Source organism: Neophocaena asiaeorientalis, unplaced genomic scaffold (genome assembly GCF_003031525.2).
Source record: "Neophocaena asiaeorientalis asiaeorientalis breed wild unplaced genomic scaffold, Neophocaena_asiaeorientalis_V1.1 scaffold762, whole genome shotgun sequence".
Lineage (NCBI taxonomy): Eukaryota > Metazoa > Chordata > Mammalia > Artiodactyla > Phocoenidae > Neophocaena > Neophocaena asiaeorientalis.
Genome location: NW_020175828.1, coordinates 268,986 through 278,334, shown reverse-complemented (window position 1 = coordinate 278,334; position 9,349 = coordinate 268,986). Strand labels below are relative to the sequence as shown.

At 68.9% G+C, this 9,349-nt stretch overlaps 1 protein-coding gene across 4 annotated transcripts in view; it reads left to right on the top strand.

Moving 5' to 3' along the window:
- The first annotated feature begins 133 nt into the window (after window positions 1-133).
- Window positions 134-9,349, top strand: part of FGFR3 (fibroblast growth factor receptor 3) — a 16,029-nt gene continuing 6,813 nt past the window's right edge. For 2 of the 4 annotated variants that reach the window (XM_024732748.1, XM_024732747.1), the window contains exons 1-6: window positions 134-322; window positions 5,690-5,956; window positions 6,098-6,151; window positions 7,725-7,894; window positions 7,978-8,101; window positions 8,178-8,356. In XM_024732748.1, the coding sequence (XP_024588516.1) occupies window positions 211-322; window positions 5,690-5,956; window positions 6,098-6,151; window positions 7,725-7,894; window positions 7,978-8,101; window positions 8,178-8,356 (906 nt within the window). In that variant the 5' untranslated portion in view covers window positions 134-210. Of the gene's footprint in view, window positions 323-5,689; window positions 5,957-6,097; window positions 6,152-7,721; window positions 7,895-7,977; window positions 8,102-8,177; window positions 8,357-8,429; window positions 8,462-9,005; window positions 9,178-9,349 lie in introns of all 4 variants that reach the window. The other 2 variants (XM_024732745.1, XM_024732746.1) reach the window with 2 other exon arrangements.

Genomic DNA, 9,349 nt, shown 5'->3' with positions numbered 1-9,349 from the left:
CGGCGGCGGGCGGGGCGGACGGGGATCGGAGGGGCCGGGGCGCAGGAGCCCTGCCACCGCCGCCTCCGCCCCTGCGCGCCCGAGTAACGAGTTGCCTGCCTCCTCCAACAGACTCCCGAGTGGCGCCCTCCCGCCGGTGCCAGAACCGGGCCATGGGGGGCAGCATGCTGGCGCGCGCCGCCTGAGGACGTCGTAACACCCGCCCCAGCTATGGGCTCTCCGGCTTGCGCCCTCGCGTTCTTTGTGGCCGTGGCAGTCGTGATGACCGGCGCCGTCTCCGGGTCCCCGGGCATGGAGCAGCGCGTCGTGCGGAGAGCAGCAGGTACGGAAGGACCCGACGGGTACTGGGGAGGGCACTGGGCCCCGGCAGGCAGAAGCGTCGGGGCCGGGGAACGGGCGCCTGGGTGGGTGTGGGGCGCCGGAGATCTGAGTGGGCCCCAGGGCTTGCTCTGCGCTGGCATAGCGGGGCCAGCGTCCGGGTTTCTGCCGCCCTCCCTCCCCGGGGATCGGGGCCAGAGCTGGCGCGGCAGTTTGTGGGGCGCCTGGAGCCGCAGGGCTGCCACCCAAGTGCGAGGCTGCGGCGGCGAGCCGGGCACCGCGGTGGCGTCCGCAACCCCCGCCCCCAGCGGTTCCCCAGTGGGGCGCAGCCTGTTTCTGGGCGCTGTCGGGGAGGGCTCGGGGACTGCGTTTCCACGATTCCTATTGTTCCGCGGGTTCTGCACTGACGGACAGTTTCTGCTGTTGGTGCCTCTCCCCCAGCCCCCTTCGGGCCCCAGGTCGTGGCCAGCTTCAGCCAAAGCGAGAGGTTGGACTTTGGAGGGAGGGTATGAGAGTGCGTCAGCCCGGGGCCGGGCCCCAGCCCCTCAGTGGCCTGCATGACCAGGTGACACCTAGTGCCTCCGTTTCCCCCCACCCAGCTCTCATGCCCTGTGAGTTAAGATGACTGCCCCCAGGGGTGTGCAGCGAACGCCAGGCGGGGACCGGGAGGTGAGAGGGCGGATGTCCGAGCGATGTGGAGCCGCGGAACCCCGCTGGCGGTCAAGGTCCAGCGGGACGTCGAGGGTCTGCGAGGAGGGCCCGTAGAGCCTGGGCAGGGGCGGGGCGGGAGCGCGTCTTCGCACCGGGCCCTGACCCGCACACGCACAAGGCCCTCGAGGTGCAGCGCGCGCTGACCCACGCTGCGCCCGGCCGAGCGCTCCGGGTGCCCACGCCCCGCACACGCGCTGCCAGGCCCCCGGCGGCGGCCAGGCAGAGAGGGGAGGCCGTAGGGAGCCCGCCCCCTGGAGACCGCCAACTCCGGGGCGCTGGCGAGGACCGGCGCGGGCGAGGGGGCTGCGCGCACCGCTGTCCCCAGCCCGGCGGCGGCGTGGAGGAAGGCCTTCGCCCGGTGAGCTCACGCCCCACCCGGGCGAGACCCGAACAGCCGCTCCTTTGTACCTCGGCGCGGCCACAGACCGCGCATTGATGGCGGCCGGGCCTCGCGGGGAGGTGTGAGTCGAGCGGCTGCGGGCGCGCAGTGCCAGGGAGGCGGCGGCCGCGGGCTGGACGGAGGCAGATGGCGGCCCGCCCCTCCCTGCGTCCCCCGCGCCCCTTCCTCCGGCGGCGGCTGCGGCCTCTCGGAACAATGTCATTTTTTTATGAATGAAAGTGGGCTCGGCGCTTGAATGTGCGTGTCATTCAGCGGCGTGACAGAGGCCGTCGGGAGGTCAGGGCGCGCTTTTAGCGCTTGCTAGGGCGGCCCCCGCTTCCAGGGGCGCAGAATAGGCGGCCGCGGGGGGAGCCCCGAATTAGCATTCGCATTCAGATAAAGATATTACTCCCTACGGCCGGGGAATGTCAACTAGCCCCGGGGGAGGGGGCGGTGGGCGGAGCTCCAGACCTCCCGGACCCCCTGCGGCGCGGAGGTGGGGCAGTGGCCCCCTCCTTCCCCGCCTCGGGGAACTGGCAGCGCCCCCACCAGATGCGCGCCTGGGGGAGAGCGTTCTGAGGACTCCCCCAGGGGCTGGGGTGCCCGCGCACCGGGGCCCCTGTCCCCGCCGCAGTAAAGTTGGTGAAACAGGTAGTGAGTTGATAGGTCAATAAACCTAATCCGGTTCCTGAAGGAGCTGGGCTACGGGCCAGGCAGTAAAAATACAAAGGCCTCGTGAAATTTACAAAGGTCCCAGCCTGGCACTTTCCCGGGGAACATAAATTACGGAGCCGGAGCTGGCAGGGGTCACGGACACTGGGGAAGGTGTCCGCCGCTGGACTGCCCTGGCCACCCCAGGCCCCGCCAGGGCGGCCTCCATCTCCGCACGAAGCCACTGGCGGCGGGGGGGGGGGGCCCCCGCCAGGCAGGAAGGTTGATGGGGGCCCACCCGGCAAGGAGGGGCCTGGGGGGGCGGTGAGGGCACTTCCCAGGAAGGCGCTGGCGGCACCCTCCCCCACCTGCTCCTCCTCAGGGCTGGACTTTGAGCCCCGCGGGCCTCTGGGTGGTTCATTAACCTGCGCTGAGCCTGAGGCTGGACCTCTGGCCTCTGAGCCCCTGCACTGAGCCAAGGGTGCCCCCGCCCCCCCAGGCCCTCAAGTCCCACCTGGGGCCCTATCTGGGGCCTGGTGCGCCCCATTTTACAGTTGAACCTAGAGAGGAACTAGGGGTCTCCTTGAGGAGGTAGGCGGGGCGTCTGCCCAGGTACCGGTTTGGGGGAGCGGGTGGCCAGGCCGGCCTGAGTGATTTACAAGTGAATGAACGGTGAGGAGCCTCTTCAGGCTGGGGGACCGGGGGGCTCCCTGACCCCAGGCCCTGCTGGGCCCGAGGCTGCTGGCTGCCCAGCCTGGTTCTGGTTGCTTTCCTGCAGCCTCAGTTTCCTCGCTCGTGCAGGATAACGGAAGGGCTGCTGGAGGATTAGGCTGCAGAATCCTGTAAGCCCTCATTAGCCCGCCAGGCCTCCGGATCCCACCCCTTTCTTTTTCTCACTTTGTTACGAAACTTTTCATATTGTTTCCGGGTGGGGAGGGGACTGGGGAGGCAGGAAGGCCATGACTTCACGGTCCCTTTGGGGCGCACCTCCCGGCCATTTAAAGCATGTACCTGGCATCAGAGACCTTCACCCACATCCAGAGCCAGAGGGCTTTGCTCTTCCTCTGTCGTCAGGTCCAGGCGCCTCCTCTGAATCGGGTCTGGATTTGATGCTTGTTCCCTGGGGTCTCCTCCAGGCCCCTCTCGTGGAGGGTGGCCCGACCCCTGCACACCCCACATGCATTGAGCGGGTCTCAACTGTAGTGACCCCAAACCGGGAGCGAGTTCCCCCAGCAGGGGTCGCGGCCCTCCGGAGCAGGCTGGCTCCACTCCGGCTGCGGCCTGGTGGACATCAATCCTGGGGTGTAGCCCTGGGGCAGGGGGGGTCTCGCGCCCCCTATTTTCACCAGCTCCAGTGCTTTAACTGCTTGTGGTGGCCCCCTTGGCCTGCCAGTGGGGGAAACTGAGTCACGGGGCCCGTGAGTGGCAGATTCAGGAGGATTCTGGGCCTGGGAGACGCGCCCGAAGGCCCGGCTTGGCCCCTCCAGGACACAGTACCCCTTGGCGGCCCCCTCACCGAGCTCAGGCCTTTGGCGGGGGTGCAGGCTGGAACAGGTGCTGTGGGACCCACGGGGGCGGACATTCCACCTCTGCCCACCCCCGCATGGCACGTGGGCACCCACCATGGCACAGAGGACATTTGTCTTCCGACGTGTGTGGCGCCAGTGCCTGTGTGGGTGTGGACGGGCCCCCTTTTGTTGATCAAGAAAGCCTCCTTCCTGAGGCCATTGTGGTGGGAGCTGAGGAGCCCACAGCATGTGCCCTCACCGCCCCTAGGCAGAGTGCCCCCTCGGGCCCTGCCCGTCACTCTGTCCCCCCGCCTGACGCCGCCCCCCCTTGGCGTTGCCTGGTCTCCCCCGGGTCCTCTGTGGTGCAGAGTGGATTGGATCTGCAGGAAGTGGAGGTGCTCCTGCCGTCCCGGCCCTGGTCCGGAGGTCCCTGGCCTCTACGGCCGCCTAGTGGGGCAGGGTCCTGGGCAGGTCCGGGGCTGGCCCTCGGCGGAGTGCTGGGTCCTCCCAGCCCCCTGCTGGACCAGGTTGAAGTGAATACTTGTGCGGATGGCTTGACCTGCCTTTGCTACCCAGACCAAACCGGAACCAACCACTGTTGCCCTTGGGCCAGGGCCTGGGGCTGAGGCAGCCACAGCCAGCCTGTTCTCGGCCTTCTGGGGGGCCTCAGCCGGCTCCCGGCACTGGGTGGTCCCCACATAACACCGTGGCCGGGACTGGGGGTCTGAAAGTCAGGCCAGGAGCCCCCTGACTGTGGGGACCCTGGGAATGCAGACCCCATGGGCACTTAAGGGACCCTCCTGGTGGGCGCCGAGCTTGTGGAACCTCCTGAGGTGGGGGGCAGAATGGGGCCCGTCAGAGGAGCCAGGGACTGGCGTGGCCAGAACGGGCAGCTGGGCCCTCGAATCTAGGCCGTGCGTCGGCAGAATGACAAGTAACGGTGTGACCAACCCAGCTGGGTCTGCGTGGTGGGACCACCCACCCCTGTCCCGGGCCCAAAGCCCAGGCTGCCTGCCTGCGCCGTGCATTGTCCAGCTCTGGCAGGGAGACTTGGGGGGGCTGGTCAGCCCCTGGGTCCCAGGCCTTGTTGGCCCCTTGGGATCTGGGCAGCCACTGGTCAGGGGAGGGGCGCAGGGGCCACAGTGGACATCCGCCCTCGGCAAGGACCCTCCACCCCGACTTCTCGGCACCTGCGGGGAGAGGTGGGCTGGGCCTCCTCAGCCCGGCCTGGCGGTGCCTGCTCTGGCCTCGCCGCCAGCCGAGTCTGCAGTCTTCCTCCCCTCGCCTGTGTCCTCATCTGTAAGATGAGGGGTCCTAAGTCCCCTCACCCCACTGGCCTGTGAGGCCCCCCTGGCCACAACTGGTACCGTGTCTGTGTATTTCTAGTCTCCTTCTGGGTATGTGTTCTCTCTGATTTACTGCGGAGGTGTAGTCGGAGTCGGGGCTCAGGCCGTCCATGCCCCTGAGAGCCTCCACTCTGGGCTGGCCTTGCCGGCGTCAGCTTGGGGCTCTTGTGGAAGGCTTGGGGGTGTTGTCTGACTGCGGCGCTCCCTTCTGGGGCTGGGCAGGTCCCGAACTGGTTTTGAAGCCAAGATGAGGGGTGGGGGGCCCCAGGTGGGAATCCCCTCCTGGGATGAATTGTCTTGTCACTACCCCGCTCGTCCCCACCTCCGAGCCTCTGTTTTAGCTGAGGTCGGCCAAGCACAGCACGCCCACCTCCTGCTTCGCTGCTGCCCGTGAGGTCGGAGCGGATGCTGCATTTCTAAATCACTGAAAAGAATCAAAGGAAAATTGGACACTCGGAAACTGGAGTGTTCCGGGTCTACAGACAGTGCTGGACTGGGGCGGCCCCTCCCGCTTCCTCACGTGTCCTCTACATAAGCGCTACCACAGCAGGGTCGTCCTCGGGACGGAGACCTGGTGGCACTATGAACAGTGCCCGTGCCCCGGCCCTGTGGGACAGTCGGCAGGACCACAGGCTCTTCCGTCTCCTGGGCCCACCTCAGCCCCCACAGGCCCCAGATGGCCCCTGGCGCGTGCGGTGCCACAGTGCGGGGTGCGGAGCCCCTGGCGCCCCTGGTTTGGGGGGCGCCTGCCTCATGGGCCCCCATCTTGCCCGCAGAGGTCCCGGGCCCTGAGCCTGGCCAGCAGGAGCTGGTCTTCGGCAGCGGGGACACCGTGGAGCTGAGCTGCCACTGGCCCGCGGGGGCGCCCTCAGGGCCCACGGTCTGGGTGAAGGACGGCGTGGGGCTGGCGCCCTCAGACCGCATCCTGGTGGGGCCGCAGCGGCTGCAGGTGCTCAACGCCTCCCACGAGGACGCCGGGGCCTACAGCTGCCGCCAGCGCCTCACGCAGAGTGTCCTGTGCCACTTCGCCGTGCGCGTGACAGGTAGGGCCCGCTGGGGCCCACGACGCTCCCGAGGGTCCTGGTGGTCTTGGGGGAGGGGAGGCCCCCGGGAGGCGTCGGAGCGAGGGCCCCCTGCCTGCTCGCAGGGCCACCTCCCATATTTCCCTCTCGCCTGCGCTACAGATGCTCCGTCCTCAGGAGACGATGAAGATGGGGAAGACGAGGCTGAAGACACAGGTGAGCCCGGGTTCCAGGCGCGCAGGGCTGCCCAGGGCTGGGGACCGACCTGCCACTGGGGCCCTGCTCACCAGGCAGGGGAGAGACTGAGGTGTGGGGGCCCCTTAGCGTGGGGTGGCGGCGATGCGTGCCCAGCTCTGGGCTCCGGGTGGCAGGTGACGGGTGGGATGGGGCACCGTGCTGTGGGGAGGGGACCGGGGACCGGGGCTCCAGGAGCAGCCGGGGGGCCGGTGTGGCCGGGGCTGGGGCAGTGAGGCCTGTGGGCGAGGTGGCCCGTCCCACGTGTGACTGAGACAGGGCAGGCGGCAGCGGACAGAGGGGTTAGGGCCGGTGGGGGGCGACTGAGGCAGTGCGGGTGGGAGAGGGGCGTGGCGCTGAGCAGCAGGGACAGCAGGTCCCGGCACATTCGCTGTGAAGGGGCTGCGGCGGTGCTTTCCGGTGACAGGCTGAGGGTGACAGCGCCTGGAACAGTGAGCAGCATGGGCTTTGCCTAGCGGGCGGGGGCCGGTTCAGGGAGGTGGCGTCTGGTTTTGGAGGAGCTGAGTTTGAGATGCCCCGAGATGTGGGACGGGGGTGAGGGCCCTGGCGGGCGCCCCGCCGCCTCCCGCCTGTCCCCTGTGTGTCCCGCTCACTCTGGCCGTCCCAGGCAGGGGGTTGGCGTTCTTCTTCCTGAGTGGGCTCAGGGGCCACTCAGCAGGGTTGCTGGCAGAGCTGCCTTCCTGAAGGCATCGCGGTCTCCAGTCCCAGGGAACAGCCCCTCCCTGCCGGGCTCCCTGGGCCACCCTGGGGTCTCTGACACTGGCCCCCGGAGCTCTGGAGGCGCCTCCCCCCGGCGCCTGCCCACACTGCTCCCCACCCGGGCTTCAGCACCCTCTCGGAGGTGGCTGCACGGATGGCAGCAGGGTCACGGGGAAGGGCTCCCTCCCTCCTGGGGACACCCACCCAGCCTCCCCGTGGTGGGAATGCAGCCTCACCCCAACCCCAAGGGAGAAAAGCCAGTTGGGCTGTGAGGGTGGGGGTGGGATGGTCCTGGAAAACAGGATGGGGGAGCAGGGCCTCCCAGACACCCTTTCACCGCGTCCCCACCTGGTGCCCATGGTGTGGAGAGTGGCTCCTGGCCGGTCTCAAGGCTCCGGGTTTTGCGGGTGGCTGGGTCTTGCCTCCTGGTAAGCTCCCAAGGCCTGGCCCTGCCCGTGCATCCAGCCGGGCTTCCTAGCCCGGCGTGACCTGGTCCCTCTGCGGGCTGCGTCTCCCCTCTGGTGGGCCTGCCTGGGTGGGTGGGTGCTCCCCTGGGAGGACACCTTTGTGTCGTGAAGGCTCCTGGGCCGTAGTGTGGCGCCCGGGGTCCTCTCGGCTGGAGGAGGCGCTTGAGGGAAGTGGACGGGAAGGGAGGGGACCTGGCTTTTGAATGCCGGGAGGTGGCACTGAGGCCACCGAAGGCTCGTCCAGCCCAGGCAGGGGTCTTCGAAAGGCTGACCTTTCCTACACAGGAGGGGAGACTGAGGCTGGCGCGGGGCAGGCAGGCCTCTACTCCCACCCTGGTCACAGCCTTCCCGTGCCCCTCTGCCAGCAGGGGCCCCTTACTGGACGCGGCCCGAGCGGATGGACAAGAAGCTGCTGGCCGTGCCGGCGGCCAACACGGTTCGCTTCCGCTGCCCAGCCGCCGGCAACCCCACCCCGTCCATCTCCTGGCTGAAGAACGGCAAGGAGTTCCGAGGCGAGCACCGCATCGGGGGCATCAAGGTGGGCCCGGCGGGGGGCGCTGGGGCCTCGGCGCCGGCCAGCAGGGCACAGCCCGCCGTCCGCTCACCCGTGTCCCCCTGCAGCTACGGCACCAGCAGTGGAGCCTGGTCATGGAGAGCGTGGTGCCTTCGGACCGCGGCAACTACACGTGCGTCGTGGAGAACAAGTTCGGCAGCATCCGGCAGACGTACACTCTGGACGTGCTGGGTGAGGCCCGGGCTGGCGGGTGTGGGCGGCAAGCGGACGCGGGTCAGGCAGCCTCTGAGCGCCCCCTGTCCCGCAGAGCGCTCCCCGCACCGGCCCATCCTGCAGGCGGGGCTGCCCGCTAACCAGACGGCGGTGCTGGGCAGCGACGTGGAATTCCACTGCAAGGTGTACAGCGACGCCCAGCCCCACATCTGGCCCCCTGGGGGCCCCCTTCGCCGGGGACAGGGAGGGCATCCCAGGCAGGAGGCCTGTCGTGTTTAAAGGACGGGGGTCGCGGGGCACAGGCTTTGGACCTGCGGGGAGAAGCAGCGGGGGGTCGGCTCGGGAGATGGGGCCCGGCCCGGCACGCCAGGACCTACAGTGAGCCCTGTGTCCTTGCGCCCTTGTCTGCCTTCAGACGGCCACCCGCCCACCTCGCTGGGCCCTCAGGGCAGGACCACCTGAGCTTTGTTCCCACGGCCCCGGCGGTGGGGGACCCCCGAGTTGGGGTGATCGCAACACTTGCAGCCCAAAGAGAAACATCTGTTTAGAAACGAGATGGGCCTGCGGGGCGGGAGCAGGGGTCCAGACTAGCCGCGGGGCGGTACCGGGTGCTCTCAGCCCAGCCGTGTGGCAGCCGGGGCCCCCGCGTGGGCAGCTCCAGTGCCCTGGGAGGGCCTCTCTGAGCGCCACCAGCCAGGGCTGCGCTCCGGGCTGTTGGGGTGGATGAGGGGAAGGCGCATCTGCTGAGACGACAGCCGCCGCTGTGAGGTGCCTGCAAGCCGCCTCCAGGCAGCCTTCCTAGCTGGCACAGCCTAGTCTGCCCATCCATTCCTTGGGGGTCTCAGAGCCTCAGAGCCTGGGGTCTAGACAGGCCCGCTCCTGCGCGGCCACTTCCATGCCCGGCGGGGCTTCCGCGCCTGAGCCGGGTCTCTTGTCCCTGCAGTCGTGGATCAGTGAGAGTGTGGAGGCCGACGCGCGCCTCCGCCTGGCCAATGTGTCCGAGCGCGACGGGGGCGAGTACCTCTGTCGAGCCTCCAATTTCATAGGCGTGGCTGAGAAGGCCTTTTGGCTGCGTGTTCACGGGCCCCAAGCAGGTAACAACTCTGTCCCACGCCTGCCTGGCACGCCGAGCTCCAGCTCCGACGCCCTGGCCCTGCGCCCACCCGCACGCCCCGCCGCTCATGCCCCGTCCCCGGCTCACACTCTGCTCCTGGCGTGGCCACATCTGCGCCGCCGCCTCTCTGGCCTCCGCCATGACCGCCTGCT